The sequence below is a fragment of the Panthera onca genome, chromosome B4 (assembly GCF_046562875.1).
Source record: "Panthera onca isolate mPanOnc1 chromosome B4, mPanOnc1 haplotype 2, whole genome shotgun sequence".
Classification (NCBI taxonomy): Eukaryota; Metazoa; Chordata; class Mammalia; order Carnivora; family Felidae; genus Panthera; species Panthera onca.
In genome coordinates, this window is record NC_138345.1 from 17,860,216 (window position 1) to 17,880,226 (window position 20,011).

At 36.7% G+C, this 20,011-nt stretch overlaps 1 protein-coding gene across 2 annotated transcripts in view; it reads left to right on the top strand.

Moving 5' to 3' along the window:
• MALRD1 (MAM and LDL receptor class A domain containing 1) overlaps window positions 1–20,011 on the top strand; it is a 776,428-nt gene that overhangs the window by 356,685 nt on the left and 399,732 nt on the right. For both annotated transcript variants that reach the window (XM_078450377.2, XM_078450378.2), the window contains exons 26-27: window positions 8,260–8,507; window positions 12,203–12,494. In XM_078450377.2, coding sequence (XP_078306503.2) covers window positions 8,260–8,507; window positions 12,203–12,494 — 540 coding nt within the window. The remainder of the gene's footprint in view (window positions 1–8,259; window positions 8,508–12,202; window positions 12,495–20,011) is intronic.

The window sequence follows — 20,011 nt, forward strand, 5'->3', positions numbered from 1 at the left end:
TCGCCACAGTGATGTGAAATCCAAAGTACTTAGGCCTGCTTATTGTATTTTCCCCACTGATAGGTTACAATTAAACTTTCCAAGGAAACACATCCTCAAAACTATAGTAAATTTCAAAAGAAATACAGAATTTAAATGATAGAGATTCATGTAGCAGCATTTGTATGATTTTAAAAACAGAACAGATCTGTTTTTCAACAGCACACATCATTTTTTATACAAGTGGCCTTTCTAGATGCTGGTCTATATGGCAATCTAGTCTTCATGGGCTGCTAAATTTTCCAATACAAGGTCAACTGAATTAGTCACTTCATTTTATAATGCTTAAGATAACTATTCAGATTCTAAACATGATGCTGAATATTTTTACCTCCCAGATCTCTGAAAAGATACATAGGAGAACTTTAGTATTCTGAGCTAACAGGCTGTTTACAGTCTATTCTCAGAAAGAGTAAATTACCGAAATAAGTTTCAAATGTAACTTTATTTTATTTCTTTTTTTTTAAATTTATTTATTTATTTTGAGAGGGACAGAGACAGCACAAGTGGGGGAGGGGCAGAGAGTGAGGAGAGACAGAGAATCCCAAGCGCATTCCATACCGTCAGCACAGAGCCCGACATGGGGGCTTGAACCCACGAAACTGAGATCATGACATGAGTTGCTCAACCAACTGAGCCACCCAGGTGCCCCTCAAATACAGTTTTAAAGTTGAATCAGCAATTGGATTGTAAATGCCATCTTGTTCATTTGGTGACAGAATTATGGCAGAAAATTCTGTATCCTTGAAAATATTACAAATCAGTGTTAGCCTGGCTGTTAAACTATTTTTAAAAGCACATTAGTCTTGATGCCTTTTAACTTTGTTAATTTTTAATTATCTCAAAAACTGAAAATGGTATTTTCATTGTTTGGCAAGTGTTTTTTTTTTTTTCTTTTTCCTGGAAGTTGTGATAAAGTTAACTTAAAAAAATTTTTTTTTAATGTTTATTTTTGAGAGAGAGAGAGAGAGAGAGAGAGAGACAGAGTGTGAGCTGGGGAGGGGCAAAGAGAGAGACACAGAATCCAAAGCAGGTTCCAGGCTCTGAGCTGTCAGCACAGAGCCCAATGTGGGACTTGAACTCATGAAGTGTGAGATCATGACCTGAGTTGAAGTCAGATGCTTAACTGACTGAGCCACCCAGGTACCCCAAGTTAACTTTCATCTTAGTGGTCTTTACACTCCAAAATGGTATTCAAATAATGATAAAGCCCATGTGTTTTAAAATTTTCCACCTTATTAGGTACAAATAACATAGAAGGTATTTTGTGTATTTCATTTATTCTGACCTATGCTAATTGTAAGAATAAGTCCATAAAGACGTAATTTTGATGCCTAGCATAATTGGAAATTCTTAAAGAGTTTTTTGTTATAGAACAGTGTAGGGGGTGCCTGGGTGGCTCAGTCAGCTAAGTGACTGACTCTTGATTTTGGCGCACGTTATGATCTCAGGGCCTGTGAGATCAAGCCCAGGGTCTGGCTCTGTGCTGGCAGTGCGGAAGCTGCTTGGGACTTTCTGTCTCCTTCTCTCTCTGTCCCTCTCCCGCTTGTGTGCATGCACTCTCTAAATAAATAAACATTTAAAAAGAGAAGAAAAAGAATAGTGTAGAATCTTTGTCCCAGAATGGCTGTGGCTTCAGCTGGGATGTGCACCTGCTTTCCTTTGGCATGTGCACTTATGAGCACAGGTCCCTGAGAGCTTTGTTGCCAGAATCATTCCTATTCTCATTTACGTTAACTTTCCGGAGATTTTTTGGGTACTTGTTCAAATAAGCTTTCTTTTTTAAAAAATTTTATTTTTTATTGTTTATTTATTTCTGAGAGACAGAGACAGCACGAGCAGGGGAGGGGCAGAGAGAGAGAGAGAGGAAGACACAGAATCTGAAGCAGGCTCCAGGCTCTGAGTTGTCAGCACAGAGCCCAACACCAGGCTCGAACCTGCAAACCCTGAGATCATGACCTGAGCTGAAATTGGATGCTTAACGGGCTGAGCCACCAGGCGCCCCAAATAAGCTTTTTTTTTAAAGAGATAAATCTTTATATAAATACTTATTGATGTGTTACAAGTTAGGTTCTTCTTAAGTATTTTTAGTTTTTGGGTACCATCTCACCTATAATTATGGTTTTCAAGATTTTCATTTTCAGTTTAATATTCAGGGAGAACTTAATAAAGAATTACTATTATCAAAGAATTCTAAATAGTTCATTTTATTACGTATGATCAAATGAATCACTCATGGGCTGTATGCTGCATCATGCATATATATTTAAAAATAAAGAACATGAAAAGTATCCTGAATATAATTTTATAAGATACAAACTCTTAGTAGCAGAATGCTCAGTTTTACAACATCTTCACTTAACATTATTAGCTTTATAATTTACCAGCAAAATTATAGGAAGATGTTTGTGTAATTCCTATAGTCTAGCTTGGTGTATGATGAGATTGGAACTCACAGCTCTCTTCTAACAAGGCAAAGCCTGAACAGACCGAAAGATCAACAACTCTTATTCAATCCATAAAAGAGGGGAGGACACAGAGCAAATTGCTGTCCCAAGATCGGAGAGAGGCAAGTGAACACAGGGAGTCACATATTATCAGACCTGGCACTTAGGAGAAGAATCCACTAAAGGAACCCGCACCTGGGTAGGAAAAGGTGAAATGATGCTGATGAAGTTCTGGCGTTGCCGTGTGGACAAGCCTGAGTGAAAACCTTCAGGAAACCCCCTTCTAGGGATACCTTATAAGGTGTGGCTCAGTTGGTTGAGTGTCCGACTCTTGATATCAGTTCAGGTCATGATCTCATGGTTTGTGGGATTGAGGCCCATGTCAGGCTCTGTACTGAGCTTGGAGCATGCTGAATATTCTCTCTCCCTCTGCTCCTCTCCCCTGCTCATGCACAGTCTTTCACTCTCTCTCTCAAATATATATACATACATATATATACATACGTATATACATACATATACATATATATACAAATGTATACATACATATACATATATATATACACACACATATGTATATATACATATACACACACACATATATATATATATATATGTGTGTGTGTGTGTGTATATATATATATATATATATATATATACATGTATATATATATTAGACAGAACTCTGTTGTTCCTAACAAGGTCTTCCCTCAGATAATAAAATTCTAAACTGCCAGGGTATTATCAGAGCCTAACTGACTTTGTGGAAGGGAAATATCCAGTGCTACACCTTTCTAGTTATACTGTTCCATGTAAGGGGGGAGAAAAAAATCTGAGAAACACTTGTGAATTTCATAGTCCAGAGGTATAGGTTCATTGAAAGACTGAGAACTAATAACAGAATCCTAGAATATCCCCTTTCCCCACATTAAAGGGCTATTTAAAGCAGTTTCTTTTACCCAATATATCATGTCCAGCTATTAAGAAAATATCTCAAGGCATATACTGAAAGGCAAAAAGCAGACAAAACAAAAAAACTATACTTTGAAGAGACAGAAGAAGCATCAGAAAGAGACATGGCAGGGGTGTTGGAATTATCAGACCAGGAATTTAAAACTGTATGCTAAGTCCTCTAGTGGATAAAAGAGCATGCAATAAAAGATGGGCAATGTAAACAGAGAGATGGAGATCTTAAGAAAGAATCGGAAAGAAATCCTAGCAATCAAAAACACTGTGACACCACACATGAAAATGAACTCAAAATGGATGAAAGACCTAAATGTGAGACAGGAAACCATCAAAATCCTACAGGAGAAGACAGGCAGCAACTTCTTTGACCTCGGCCACAGCAACTTCTTACTTGACATGTCTCTGAAGGCAAGGGAAAAAAAGCAAAAATGAACTGTTGGGACCTCATCAAGATAAAAAGCTTCTGTACAGCAAAGGAAACAATCATCAAAACTAAAAGGCAACCGACTGAATGGGAGAAGGTATTTGCAAATGACATATCAGATAAAGGATTAGTATCCAAAATCTATAAAGAACTTACCAAACTCAACACCTGAAAAACAAATAATCCAGTGAAGAAATGGGCAGAAGACATGAGTAGACACTTTTCCAAAGAAGACGTCCAGATGGCTAACAGACACATGAAAAGATGTTCAATGTCACTCATTATCAGGGAAATACAAATCAAAGCCATGATGAGGTACCACCTCACACCTGTCAGAATGGCTAAAATTATCAACTCAGGAAACAACAGAAGTTGGAGAGGATTTGGAGAAAGGGAAACCCTATTGCACTGTTGGTGGGAATGCCAACTGGTGCAGCCACTCTGGAAAACAATATGGAAGTTCCTCATAAAATTAAAAATAGAACTAACCCTACGACCCAGGAATTATACTGCTAGGAATTTATCCAAAGGATACAGAAATGCTGTTTTGAAAGGGCACATGCACCCCAATGTTTATAGCAGTACTATCAACAATAGCCAAATTATGGAAAGAGCCCACATGTCCATTAACTGATGATGAATGGATTAAGATGTGGTCAAAATATACAATGGAATACTACTTGGCAATGAAAAAGAATGAAATCTTTCCATTTGCAACAACATGGATGGAACTAGAGTGTATTACGCTAAGCGAAATAAGTCAGAGGAAGATAAATATATAATTTTACTCAGATGTGTAATTTATCCAGTGAGAGGGAGAGGGAAGGGAGAGGGAAGGAAAAACAAGATAAAAACAGAGAGGGAGGCAAACTGCAAGAGACATTTAAATATAGAGAACAAACTGAGGGCTGCTGGGGCGGGGGAGGCACTGGGTGATGGGCATTAAGGAGGGCACTTGTTGGGATGAGCATTTGGTGTTATATGTAAGTGACGAATCACTGGGCCCTACTCCAGAAGCCAAGTTAACTCTATGTTAACTAACTTGAGAATAAAAAAAAAAAATCATCTGATCCAGTAACAAAAATAAAGAAATAAAATAAAATAAAGGGGAAAAAAAACCCCACTGTGACAAAAGTGAAGGACGGCTTTGGTGGCCTTATTAGCCCGGACACAGTGGAGGAATACCTGAGCTAGAAGCCATCACAATAGAAACTGAAAAGTGGAGAGAACAAAGACTGAGAACACACAACAGAATATCCAAGGACTTTACAACAAAAGGTGTAATGTGCTTAGTGGGAGTATCACATGGAGAAGAAAGAGAGAAAGGAACAGAAGAAATATTTGAAAGAATAATGACTGAGAATTTCCCCCAAATTAATGTTGGATGCAAAACCACAGATCCAGATGTGCAGAAACTATGAAGCGGGATAAATACCAAAAACCCCCCACAACACCCCCCCCCAAATAAAACACAACAACTACACCTAGGTATATCATTTTCAAGCCACAGAAAATCAAAGTAAAATCCCGAGAGAAGTCCGAAGGATGAGACACTTTAACTATAGAGGAACAAAGGTAAGGATTACACTTGATGTCTCAGAAATTATGCAAGTAAAAAGAAAGAGTGAAATATTTAAGATGTTGTGTGTGTGTGGGGGGGGGGGAACAACAATAACAACAAATTACCAACCTAGATTTCGTATTCTGAAATTTTCCTTTGAAAGTGAAGAGTCAACAAAAATTTTCTCAGACAAACACAGACTGAGGGAATTTTTTTTTTTTTTTTGCCAGAAAACCTTCTTTGTTTTTAGAGGATTGAAAAACAGTATAGATTAGAAACTCAGATTTGCATAAGGGAAAGAAAGCTTTGGAGAGTGAAGGTAAAATAAAAGCTTTTAAGAGTAACCAAGGGTAAATAAAGGTATTACATAATAGTAAAGGAGTCATTCCCCAAGGAGGCATGACAATCCCTAATGTGTATGAACCTGACAATAGAATGTCAAACAACATGAGACAAAAACCTAACGGAATTGCAAGGAGAATCGATGGGCTCACTATTGTAGTTGGAGGTTTCCACCCTCATGTATCAGAAATGGATAGATCCAGCAGGCAGAAAATCAATAAGGTCATAGTCGAACTCAATAATTCTTGCTATCCTGGAAGTGGAAGAAAAGACTTAAGCAATGTTAGTAATGAAATAATTTTAAGAACCTGGGAGATAGTTGCTATTTTGTGCAAATTAACATTTTTAATTTCTGCAGCTTATTATCATAAATTCCAATTAATACACTCTTTACCTTTCTGTTGCACAATTTTCTCATCTCTAAAATAAGGATTATGTTTTAAAAACAATTGCAATGATTAATAACTTTTGCTTTAGGCAGCAGTTTCCAAGCCAAGCTGTATTGAGTAGAACAAGAAACTTCCTAAATTCTCTACCAGGGCCCGAGGAGCAAAGATGAGAAGAGAGAAGAAATAAATTACATTGATCAAATAGGTGTTTGGGGGAAGAAATGTGTGTGTAATGCTAAAGTATCTTCTTATTGATTTTGAGACTGGGAACCAGATTTGTAGAGAAATAGACTTGTACAAGCCACGGAAATAGCTTTCTGTAGGAAACTAAAATAGTGTGTGTGTGTGTGTGTGTGTGTGTGTGTGTGTGCACGTACATGTGTGTTTGTGCGTACGTGTGTGTGTGCGTGCACATACATTTTTTTTGTAGTCAAAAAGACTTTACTGAGAATTTTAAATTTTGGGGAAGTTTGTTATAAAATATCAGAAGGTTCTAAAGCACATGCCTAAATAGGATCAAAGATCACTATAAAACTTGTTTCATTATTTATTTAACCAAGCTGGCAACAAGAGATTCCAAACGCAAAAGCATTGGCTTGTCTCGCTGTTAGCAAAACTTTGCTCCTTTTATTTTGCTAAGTTTTAACCGTTTCATGTAATTAAAGAACTGATAAAGACAAAACAGAAACTTTACTTACAGTTTCTTATTAAGAACAGAGAAGTAATCCAAGAAACCTATTTGGCAGAGAGAAAGCCAGATTTCAAATTTATAGCAGTGTACTTTAAAAATTCATTTATTCTGGGGTGTCTGAGTGGCTCAGCTGGTTGAGCATCCCAATCTTGATTTCATCTCAGTTCATGATATCAACGTCATGGGGTTAAGCCCTTTGTTGAGTCCACATTGGACCCCGCGTTGGGCTCCGCACTGAGTGTCAGTCTCTCTCTCTCTCTTTCATTCTAACCCTCTTCCATTCTCTCTCCCTCTAAAATAAAATGAATAAAATAAAATAAAATAAAATAAAATAAAATAAAATAAAATAAAATTCATTTATTCCAATTATTGTCCATTCTAACCCTGGATAAATTTTTTTCCAAAGATTCCCCTTCACAAACGTTTCACAAGTTTCAATTCAGATTTTATTGTAAGCCTTCTCTATTTAAATAGCTAGTCTCATTTTAAGACAAAACTACTCTTTCCCCTTAACGAAAATATATTTCGTTGCTTATGCGTTTCTTATGCATCTTACTTTCCAAAATACATAGTGCTTCCCTTATCCATTCTAGAATTTTAATTACACTTACCAGAATTTTAACTGTTAGAAACCTTAGTTCCCAATAAAAACTAAGTAGTAACCAATTGTGAGCTGCTCTACTCCTGTGTCTCCCCAAGCCTTTCTGGATAATCAGCTTTTATTCTATCTGAATTTATTAGTTGAATTCATGTTGTACCTGGTACAAATTGCCAGCAAAAATAACTTAAGATAATGGTTTATTTTGTCTCAGGACATTTTCATGGGTAATTGTTAAGAACTTGAGGGTGGATGGGCACCTGGATGGATCAGTTAAGCGTCCGACTTCTGCTCAGGTCAGGACGATCTCAAGGTTTGTCAGTTTGAGCCCTGCATTGGGGTTTGTGCTGATAGCCTAGAACCTGCTTCAGATTCTGTGTCTCCCTCTCTCTCTCTCTGCTCTCCCCCTGCTTGCACTCTGTCTCTCTCAAAAATAGGTAGACATTAAAAAAATTTTAAAAAAAGAACAAGTGGGCTGAAAGATAAAAAAAAGGTTTATAGACTGTTAAATAGCTTTCAAAATCTTTGGTAACCTAAAACTTGGAAGCTTTGCTCAGTTAAATGATAAATTGGGTTAAATTCATTGGATATTTAAGTCTTTTCCAAATAAGATAAAATGCTGAAACATCAATTACTAAACATGGGTTTAAAATAGTCTCTTTTAATGCTAGTGTCAGGATAATATTCTTAGGTATTGAATATTACATGATGTGTCAATATCACTATAATTTGCATTGTATGTCCTAAAGTCAACTAATTTCCTTTTTCTCTCTACCATAAATTGGGAAATGTTTTCCAGGTACCTCCAGTGGGCACTGTGATTTTGAATTTGACCTTTGTTCCTGGGAGCAGGAGCAGGATGATGACTTTGACTGGAATCTGAAAGCTAGCAGCATCCCTGCTGCAGGCACGGAACCAGCTGCTGATCACACCTTCCGGAACTCCTCTGGTCATTACATCTTTATAAAGAGCTTGTTCCCTCAGCAGCCCATGAGAGCAGCCAGAATCTCAAGCCCAGTCATAAGTAGAAGAAGCAAAAACTGCAAGGTATGGAAAAAAAATGAAGCAAAACAAATACTGTAAGCGACTGCTGATAGAGCTAATAGAGAAAAATGGAATGGCCAGGACCAGGCAAAAGCCGACTTTAAATTTACTCAACCTGGGATATGTATGGGAAGGAGAAAGTGAAGTAAGGAGAAAAGGGAAGGATGCTTAGAACGGTGGAAAGAATTTATCATATCAATCAATTCCATAGATATTCTAATTTCGGAAACCACTGGGAAACTTCATGGGTATTATCCGTCACTATGGATAGTAGAAAAGTAAAATCAAGTTGCTTCCACTCAAGGAATTTAGTACTTATTGGGAATATGAGAATTCTGTCATCGGAAAATTCAACAACAAGTAGAAGATAGTTACATATTTCCAAGAATGAGTATCAGAGGTAGTTGGAGCTACTATAAAATGGTTGAAGAGTCTTTATGGAAAAGGAAAGGCTCAAGTTATCCCTTAAAAAGGGAGACTTTCTTCTGTGTCTCCCTCTCTCTCTGCCCCTTCCCTGTTCATGCTCTGTCTGTCTCTGTCTCAAAAATAAATAAACGTTAAAAAAAAATTAAAAAAAAAAAAAAAAAAAAAGGGAGACTTTCTGTAGGCAAGAAGAAAAGATGGTTTGGCCACTATCCTAGGGAAACTTAAGGAAATCATTTGTACTATTAAAATCATAAATAGGATTGTATGGTTCTTCAGGACAAGCAGCCTCCCATGATGAGTGTGTATTTTCAGGTCCTCTACTTTTTCTTTATTGATTGGTGGTCTTTAATTTCATGAAGGATTTGAGCCAGCTGAGTTAGGAACTAAACTTAGCTTTACATACAATGTAAATGAAACATTCAGAGGTGACTTCTCAAGAATCTTGCTTACAGGAGAATGGTACATGAATGAATGTGCCATTTATTTATATTTACAATGAGAAATATGATCTCCATAAGATCTGAACGCATGTATTCTGACTGGCGTGTTCTCCAGTGTCTGAACACTGAAAGGAAAGCAGATTACGTCCAGAAAGTTGATCAAAGAATCGGGCTGGGAGACAATAATGTGATTTAATCTTTGTTGTCTTCAAATTATAATATTCTTGTGTACCTGACTCCACAATAGTGAGAGCCCTACCCCTTGGAAGGAGTTGTTTTTAGCCTTTGCTCAAAGGCTCCCCACATTGCCTGCACCCATTACAGATGCTTGCTCCTCTGTTTTGTGCTGATCAGCCTTCTCTTCCTACCATTGTCATGGTCTTAATAGAAGTTAAGTCTTTAGCTTGTATTGGAAGTTTTTCTGTCTCGTCTTAAGTTGATTTTATAGTTTAACTCTCAGGGGGTAACCTCATTTCTCTTATCTCTTCAGGTGCATTTGATAGAATTTTCTGCAAGAGAGTGACATGATCAGATCAGAGTTTTAGAGAGATAACTCAGCAGTCTCGAGCAGATATAACAAATCATACAGAATAACATTAAACTTTATGTAATTAGTTTGGCCAAAGAAAATGAGTTTTAATCAAATACATTTCTTGTTTGTTTTTGTTGTTTTCCAAATTACTTGGTATTTTCTCAAAAATCAAACCCAAACACACCAGATTTTATATGCCTAGTCTTTACCTATAAATCCCTCTTTCTAAATCTGTAGATACTCTGAAATTTGCAAATGTGTTTTAGTCTTAGAAAGCTAATTAAAAATTAAGCATAAACCATATAGAATTCTAGCTTAACTTCTCAACTTTTCTATTTAGACTTTGTCTGAAAATGCTGAAAAGATTTGTTTTTCATACTGTAGCAAATAAGGATTTCATCCATCTCTCTCTTTCCCTGGTCCTGGAACTGTAGTCCCCACTGTTTTAAACATCTGTGTGAGAATGATGAAATATGCCTAGAAGAAATGTCAAAAAATTAATGATGAATGGTTCATTTTATGAATATTTATGATATAGATTGAATACAAAGAAGTGAGGAAAGGTCATGCTGGGAATGATTGTGTCTCTCATATAAAAAATATGTATATTGGGTAAGCAGAGTGACCTCCTGGATTTTCATGAAAATCCTTTCTGTCACTTGACCTTGTGGAATACCTTCAAGCAGAAAAAAAATCAAATTGAAGATTTTTCTTCCTTTTGAGGGATAGGTAGTGGGAGGGATGAGACAGATCGAGGAGGGAAGAGATGGGGACCTTTGAGTAACTCTGAAATTTCTAGTGAAAGAGCCTCGTCAGAAGAATTTGGTGCTTAGAAGACTTTTATTCCCTCACAGTGCCCTGCAACTAGACTATGTTGTTGTCAAATGTTTTCTATAGAAATGGAGGTGTTTTTATGCTTGTTTGCATGTTAACCAGATGGGATCATTCAACAAATGTCCTCAAAAAGGTAGGGAAGTGTTTACTGTGACATGAAACAAAGACCTCAGATTTGTTGTTCAAATCAGACAAAACAAGGCAGAGCACTAGAAAGACCATCTCTGTGGCAGCAGGGGCTCCACATAGCCGTGTGTGATGCCCATCATACCATTTCTTCTGGGGCTGGTTGTTGCTGGTCAAGAGGTTGTCCTTGGGCCCCTTATGTTTCTTAGTCAAGTCACAGAACCCAGATTTCATGGGTCCTCTCCCAGAGCATGTCATAATGGTCACAGAGCTGATGTTGGAAAGGTCTATCAACAGAAGAATAATTTTGGATCCTAGAAGAACACCATCAACTAGGAGATCTGAGTAGAGTCACTTGCACATGGCTTGCCTATGTTAAATTGATGCTTTTTGAAGTATGCATTGCATATATTATTTAATCATATACTTTACCCTTTAAGCACATTCATTTTTTTTCTTTCTCTAGAGAATAACATCGCTGACTGCTAGTGTTCAGAAATGTCTTTTTCCTGTGTGGAGATCACTCACCTTTGCTGTGTTCCCTCATTCATACAAATGACAAGACAAAAGCTTTAAAATGCTCTGAGTTCTTACTGTTTCTAACCTGCACTGTTTTTTTCGCCTAGAATTTCTCCCTGAATTTTCCCTTCAGTGTAACTGTTAGTAAAAATCTGGTGAACTCCACCTTTGAAACACTGAAATGTTAATCCTTGGAAATATTTCTGTTAATTTTTCTTGGGGGGAAGTGCCCAAGGTTGCTATCCTAGATCATGTTCCTAGCATTTCAACTAAATTTGGATAGCTGCTGTTTGGTGGTTTTGTGGTATATGGTGGAGCCCTAAAGATCTTGTGGAACTAAAAAATGTGTTCCAAGTACAAGAATGTATTAGAATAAGCAACAGAATACTGTTTCAGAGAAAATGATTTAAGATTTATGAGACTGGAAATGTTCTTCTTTAGTTCCTGCTATTGCTTAATCATGAAAAGTCTTTAAATGATGGATCAATTTTTAATGCTATTTTATTCCTTTGACAGTGGAGTTTAAGAGTTTATTGAGGAATTATGCATTTAGAAGTCAGAGAAAGAAAATAAAATCTGCTCATTTTTTTCCCACCTAAATTTCTATTTGATTCTGACTACACTGTCTCCCATGTATTATAGCTTAGGATTTAAGGTGGGCCTAACCTCACTCAGTATTAGAGTACTCACAGAACATTAGGATATGCAGATCTCGTGTTCCTTTGACTCTGTTAATGAAGGAGAGAACAATATGATATATTTGAAAGTAAAATGGAATCAATTGTACTATTTATATATAATATTCCTGTTTTTGGTTACAGATAATTTTTCATTATCACTTGTATGGAAATGGCATTGGGGCACTCACCTTGAGCCAGGTGTCCATCTCAAACCAAACGAAGGTCCTACTTAACCTCACTGTAGAACAGGGCAATTTCTGGCAGCGGAAAGAAATATCACTGTCTGGCGATGAAGACTTCCAACTCAAATTTGAAGGTAGAGTTGGGGAAGGACACCGTGGTGATATTGCCCTGGATGACATTGTGCTTACAAAGAGTTGTCTGCCATCCCATTGGTCCATGAAAGAAGAACCAGCAGCACCTCTCCCAACAGGTACGTTTTAAGTTGTGACTGTTTGGTATTTTCACAGAATAGAAGGTGGGAAGGAAGGAAAGAAATGGAAAAGAAATGATATAAACACCTAGTGATTCATTGCTTTCATAAAGAACAAAATCTTTCTGAATCTAACAAAAAAAATCTTTCAAGCTCAGACTCATCACACTGTCTTCCAGGCTTTCTCCAAGCCTCAGTATGTTGACCAGTGTCTGAGTTCTCTGTTGAGTCAGCTGCGTCTTAGATCCGTGAAATAAGAGAAATCTCCTTTGTTTGTTGTACGATTCAGAATTCAATCCTTAACAAATACCAATTTACTCAATAAAATATAAGAACATCAAGAACAGAGTTATTCGATTTTAATTGGGCATTTCTATGGATGGACCTTTTACTTTATCCTTTTTAGACCAGTGGACATTGCGATTTGAATGGTTGAGTTTACATATTTAAATAGTTTAGGGGATTGAATATGCTCCTAAAGTCTTTTAAACTAAAATATCTTGTGGTAATTTGCTTAAAGAATTACATTAAAATGTTGAGTTGGTAGATGTTCAATATACACATATACACAATATACACATATAGTGACAGCATTGTAAGCAGTGGAAATAACAAGCACCATTAATCCATATGATATATTAGAGGGATGGAATGAAAACAAATATGGTATATATATTAAAATGACAAGACAGCAAATTTTGTCAATTGATATGACATATTAATATTTAAACCATGAGTTTCGTGTAGATACCAAAAATGCCATTCCTTTGGTATATAAATTTTATCTCTTATAATTGGTAAAAAACAATAGTGCTTTAAAAAGAATGAAAGTTTGTTCTGGCTTTTAGCATGGCAGATGAAATAAGGAACATTGTGTTTCTTCCTTGACTTCTCCATTCATGCCAAAGGGAGTATTTTAATTTGGTTAAGAGAGCATTCCCCAGTAGACAACTAGTTGAACAGTCTTCGCCTGACCTGTTTCTAGCAATATGTGGAATACTATAGAGAAAAACAAACATATTTCAAGGCTGTTTAGGGATTAGTATCCTTATGTAAATGTAATGCAGGAGCATTTCAGATACCTCAGACTTAATCTACTTCCTTGAGAAAAGCTTTACTTTCCATTCTGTGTTGACTCTTTGGATGGCAGCTGTATCAGCTTGGGTATAGATCCAAAAAACCAAAAAAACCCTATCATATAGGCTCTGAGTACTGAGGGAGCAAGTTTTACATTGAATTGCTTCCAACTTTAATGAACAAACAAAATGGAATGCATGAGGAAAAAATCAATCTTGTTGGGAATATCATTCTTAAATTTGTGAAATCCCCAATAAAATTTATTTTAAAAAATTTCCAAAGGAAAATTTTGAAATATCTATAAACTGGTATAAAATATATGTTGATTATCAAATGAAGGGCACATATTAATAAAGGTAGAGTTCTTTTCATATCCTTACAATATTTAAGGTACTATATTAAATTTTTTTGAAGAATGGAAAATAAAAAGAAGGTCTGCTTTTAAGACCAACTCAGTATTATGGTGAGGGAGAATACGAGTAACACCTCAAATAACTCTAATATGTGGTATGATATAATTAAATGCCGGGAGAAATATGTAAAACTTTACGAGGGTGCAAAGCAAATGAAGAAAACACCCAGCTGAGGACATCGGATGTGAGATTTATTTATAGGGCATGCAGGAGTTTGGAACCATACCTGGGGCTTATTTGAAGGAAAGACTCCTTCAGTTTGTGGGATAGGGACACCAAGTGTGAGCACAGTGGAACAAATAACAAATGTGGGGAGGAATAAGGGCATGAGACAGATCAGAGATGGTGACACACAGGCTGCCAAGGTGGCCTGTGAGTGGGTGATTTGGTTGAAGCAGGAACCTAATAGCGCTGATTATCTGAGATAATACTACAAAGGAAGCAGGGAGCTAAACTGGGACCGCGTTGAATATTAGTTTGTTTTAGTTTCTTCCCCAAATGATCATACACTGAAAATGTATTGACTGCTTGGGAAACAAATAAAAAAGAAAGAAGAAAGGAAGGAAGAAAAGAAAGGGAGAGAGAGCAAAGAAAATAGTACAAGGTAAAAAGGAGGCACAGTATTCATTTATACAAAGTATGATCATTGGTAGAAATGGCTGCAGTAGAAAGACCCCAAGAGGAAAAAAACAAAAACAAAAACAAAAAACAAAACCCAGAGGTCTATACTATTATGAGTGCTCAAGTATATGCTTTCTCTTGGTAAAAGTGAAAAGCGAAAGTTTGCTTAGACTTCAACTGTGTAGTGATTCTGACAAACTATGACTTCATCATGAATTTAGAGGACTCTATTGGAGTCACTGATGATTTTATTTTTATTTATTTATTTATTTTTTAATTTTCATTTTATTTAGCAAATAGTTATATAGTTTTTGTCTCTCTCTTTGTATAGGTTTTGGGGGGTGGAGGAGGGTGATATCCTGAACACATCACTGATATCATGAATGTCTAATGGAAGTATAAAAAGAGTCACAAATGTAAGCGACGTATGTAAGTTTGCATTTTCTGGAAGTTATATTTTTAAAAGTGAAAATAATTTTAATATATTTTCATTACTTCAGTATATCAAAACTATCATTTTATTTTATTTATTTATTTATTTATTTTTTAATTTTTTTTTTAACGTTTATTTATTTTTGAGACAGAGAGAGACAGAGCATGAATGGGGGAGGGGCAGAGAGAGAGGGAGACACAGAATCAGAAGCAGGCTCCAGGCTCTGAGCCATCAGCCCAGAGCCCGACGCGGGGCTCGAACTCGTGAACCGCGAGATCGTGACCTGAGCTGAAGTCAGACGCTCAACTGACTGAGCCACCCAGGCGCCCCAAAACTATCATTTTAATATAAAACAAGACAAATATATTAATGAGATATTTTTCATTCTTGTTTTCATATTAAGTCTTTAACTCCCATGTACGTTTTACACTCACAGCACACCTCATTTGGGATTAGTTACAGTTCAGTTGCTCAATAGCCACTTAGGGTAATGGCCACCCTAGTGGACAGTACAGGAGGTGAAGTGAATATCCTAGGGCACTTTCGGGTCCGTTCCTGACAATGGGGTTCCATTAGTTAGGTTGCCATTTGTAAATTCCCAAGAATTGCAGTTGTGTTATTATTTAAATAGAAGCACAAATAGGTACCTCAAGACCACGGGTGTCATGTTTGAATGCACTAGATACTAATCTCAGACTCCCTTCTTACTAGCTGTGTATTATACAACTTTTCTGAGACCGAGTCTCCTCATCCATAAAGCAGAGAGAATATTACTTACAACTTAGGCCCTTGAGAAGAAAGAGGTCACTGCCTATGGTAATTTGCCTAGTCTCATGTCTGATACAGGGTGGATGTTTATTCAATAAAGTCAACTCATTTTATATGATTCTTTATTTTGGGTATCTTTGTCAGTATTCCTTAGGTGGTGTAGATATTTGAGAGTAAGTCTCCATTATTTGCAATTTATTAAGAACATGTTTCTACCATTGGTTTTGACAAAATTGTTTTTCTTGCATAGAGCACAAGCATCTAATTTTTTTATTGCATTGTTATCATCCAGTCTTATCATTTATTGACAACCTCTCTAATTAGGTATTTTCAATGTGTCATGGAAAATGTGTGTGTATGTGTGTATCTTTGAAATACTTAATGGTTGTTAATTACTCTTTACTGCAAAAACACCTGGAACTTGCAGAGATAGAAGAAGGGTAAATGGCATTATGTCCCACAGACAGTGGCTACATCCATTAGACTTTTGGAGATGACTCTTGTTCACCTCCTTTTCATCTGTAGTCATGTGTGTGGGCTAACAACTCCATCAAGGATAGCTTAAAATAGGGAAGACAAGAGGAGGCAAAACATAAATATTTAGGAAGACATAATTGAACTGAATCTGCTATCGGTGATTCTAACTAGTCAAGTAAGACCCAGGGCTTTATTAGCAAAAGTCATATTAAATCATTATTAAGTCTTTAGAAGTTATATTTAAGAGCTTATTATGATGGCAGTTTTGTTAATTGCTTAATGATGATGGATAAAAATAATTGTTTAATGAATTTTAGTAAGAAAAAGTCAACCAAGATTCCTCTTCTAAATGTCCACATGCAAATTTAGCCAATGTCATATTCTCTATATTGGCAGATATTTACTAAAAATTCCAAGCATAATGAAGGCAGAGACCAGGCGTGTGTGTGTGTGTGTGTGTGCGCGCGCACGTGTGTGCATGTATGTTTTAAATCCCCACAGTTATTTCCAAATATGAGTTATACAACAAATATATTTTGGGATATCACATGCTAATCAACTTTTGCTTTAAAAAATGTATGTAAGGCAATGAGGACTAAATGGATTAGCTCCTCTTTGAGGTCACTCATTTCCCTGAAATATTTGGCAGTAGTTTAAAAAAAAAATTTTTTTTTCAACATTTATTTATTTTTGGGACAGAGAGAGACAGAGCATGAACGGGGGAGGGACAGAGAAAGAGGGAGACACAGAATCGGAAACAGGCTCCAGGCTCTGAGCCATCAGCCCAGAGCCCTACGCGGGGCTCGAACTCACGGACCGTGAGATCGTGACCTGGCTGAAGTCGGACGCTCAACCGACTGCGCCACCCAGGCACCCCTTTGGCAGTAGTTTAAAGGGCTGCTACCTACTGATGAGAATGCCGGCACAGCAGCTCAGGCAGAGTCTTGAGTTAGGAAAATCCGACTGATTGTGCTTGGCTCTAATTTAGTGAACCCTGTACACAATACTTAGAGCAAAGTGTGTGTGCCTGAGGTTTAATGACATAAACTTGGATCTTTGCAAGGCCAACTACATGTTATGATTTCACCTGATCTACTTAACCTCTCTAATTCTTACCTTTCTTGTCTAAAAATGGGACTGGGGCACCTGGGTGACTCAGTCATTTGGGCAGCCAACTTCGGCTCAGGTCGTGATCTCGTGGTCTATGGGTTCGAGCCCCGCATCAGGCTCTGTGCTGACAGCTCAGAGCCTGGAGCCTGCCTTGGATTCTTCGTAACCCCCTCTCTCTGCTCCTACCCCACTCGTGAGCTGTCTCACTCTGTCTCTCAAAAATAAATGTTTAAAAAAATTTAAAAATGGGACTATTGGAATCTACTTATGAGTGATTTGAAAAATAGTTAAGATAATTATATAATGCATTTTAAACAATACTTGGCAAATAGTTGGTGGTCAGCAAATATTATTTCTTTTTTTTCTGTTAATCCTCTTCCCTGCTAGAGAGACTATGAAATTTAACTCTGCATACATTGAAATTTATTGAGAGCATATTGCCTACTTGCTATTTTCTCTCCATCATGTTCTACTTTTTGCTCAAAACAAGGGTTCAGACCTCCTCTTCCCTTCTCATTTCCTTCAAGGAAATTGCTCTCACAAAAGCCCCAAATATCTAATTGCTGAGTTTTCTGATTTAATTTTATTATTCATAGTAAGCAATGGAGAGGAAAGAAATATTAATGAGAATCACAGAAGTGAATGACTCGGTTGGGTATGATGTGGGGATAGGGAAGAGGAAAGAAGTTCTTTTTGAAATATACAGGCATACTCTCCAGAATACTTTTCAAAGTGAATGTTACATTAGAACACCTCAATTAAAAAACTGAGTTTCTAATACTCAAATTCATAGAATGCTTGTATCTCTTCTTTCTCGGTTTTTGTTGTTAGGAGGGGCACTAATATTTACACTGGAAAATATATTTACATCATCCCCAAACTCATTAGAATACTCTTTAGGTAATATATTGTACAGGAAGAGTCTCAAGTCCCATTCCAAATACAATTGGTAGACAAAGATGTTTTCAAACATCTTTCATGCAGTAGCAATACAGAATTTCAAAATTTCATGCAGTAGCAATACAGAAGATATTCATCTTGGACATTTTTATGGTTAAGAGAAGGCTATCACAGCAGCAAATGCACCACAAGCTATTATCTCATTGTATGTTTGTCGCGACTATGTTTTTTCAGTGACTTTCACATGTAGTCATGCTTTGTCCAATTTGGATAATGAATGCCCCTGGAAATTGAGAAAGTATTGAAGAAATTTGTGGAGAGAAAAACAAAGCAAGTGAAAGAGATTATGATAGAAGAGAAATTAAAATACAACAGTTTGACTAAGAGCTGGCTTTGAAGAGGTAGACCAAAAAATTAAATACATAAAACAGAGAACTCTTAGAATTTCTCATTGATTGATTCGCTTCTAAGTCTGTTCATACAACATGTAATGTTAGTCTCAGAAGGACAAAAATGAAGGCTCAGAAGACCAGCTAATCAAACTGATAGACATTGCTGGCTCCAATGAACTTATGGCTCTCAAAACACAGTAGTAAATACAATACCTTCATTGGTGTTTCACTGTGTTTCATTTGCATTTTTAGAACTTAGTTGTAGATGGATGGGTTTATGTGTATTGCATTGTCATTTTCCCCTCTGAATAATGGAGAATTGGCTATGGATGTAGCATTTTAAAACCCATTATCTGCCTTGTAGGAACACATTACTGACAGTGTGCATGAAGGGGCTATGCTTAGCTTGTTTCCAGTGGGACACAGTGATGGATACAGTTAGCCCGCGCTTGGACTTGTGAGTTCAAATTTGAGCAGTCAGGGATGGACTGGGCCTTTTCAAGTTTAAAAGTTCTGCTTTATTTTGTGCCATGTAGGTCTTTTGAAAAAAAATACCTGTCTTCATGGATGTACCAACTAATAGTGTAACTAACTCCATCGCCTCCCCTTTCTTCTTTAATACAATTAATTTTTCTGGAACCCTCCTTCTTTTTTCTATATTCCAGGAAAAACAAAACTTTTCTCATTATGGCAGCTAGGTGTCTGCGTGGCCTTCCGCTTTCTCACGTCCCACGTTTCTCTACTGCTGGCGACAGACTCTAGTTTATGAATGTTCCTTCTTCCAACCTCACAGGTTATACAGCAGATATTGTATAAAACTCAACACAACTTGTGTAAAGAACCTCTCCGGAAATGCTAGCCAATATGTTTAGAATACTTGAAATCAGTTTGGGATATATCATAACATAGTAAGCAGGTTTATAAATATTTATTCATCAGCTTCTTCCATATTACTTATCCCATGTATCAGTTTTCAGTTCATGAAATCAATACTTCTTACAAAATTATAGAATGTGTTAGTAGAAATTAGTAATGTTATGTATTGCAAATAATATTACATGTTTGCTAATATTGGCATTGTATTAATTTAAATTTTCTCTTTAGGGGTAGTTGGCTGGCTCAGTTAAGCATCCAACTCTTAATTTCAGCTCAGAGCATGATCTCAAGGTCATGAGAGGGAGCCCTGCTTCAGGCTTTGGTTTGGGTCCAGAGCCTACTTGGGATTCTCTCTCCTTCTCTCTCTGCCCCTCCCCTGTTCACATGCATGTACATGCACATTCTCTCTTAAAATAAATATTTAAAAAATAAAAAGAACACATTTTCTTT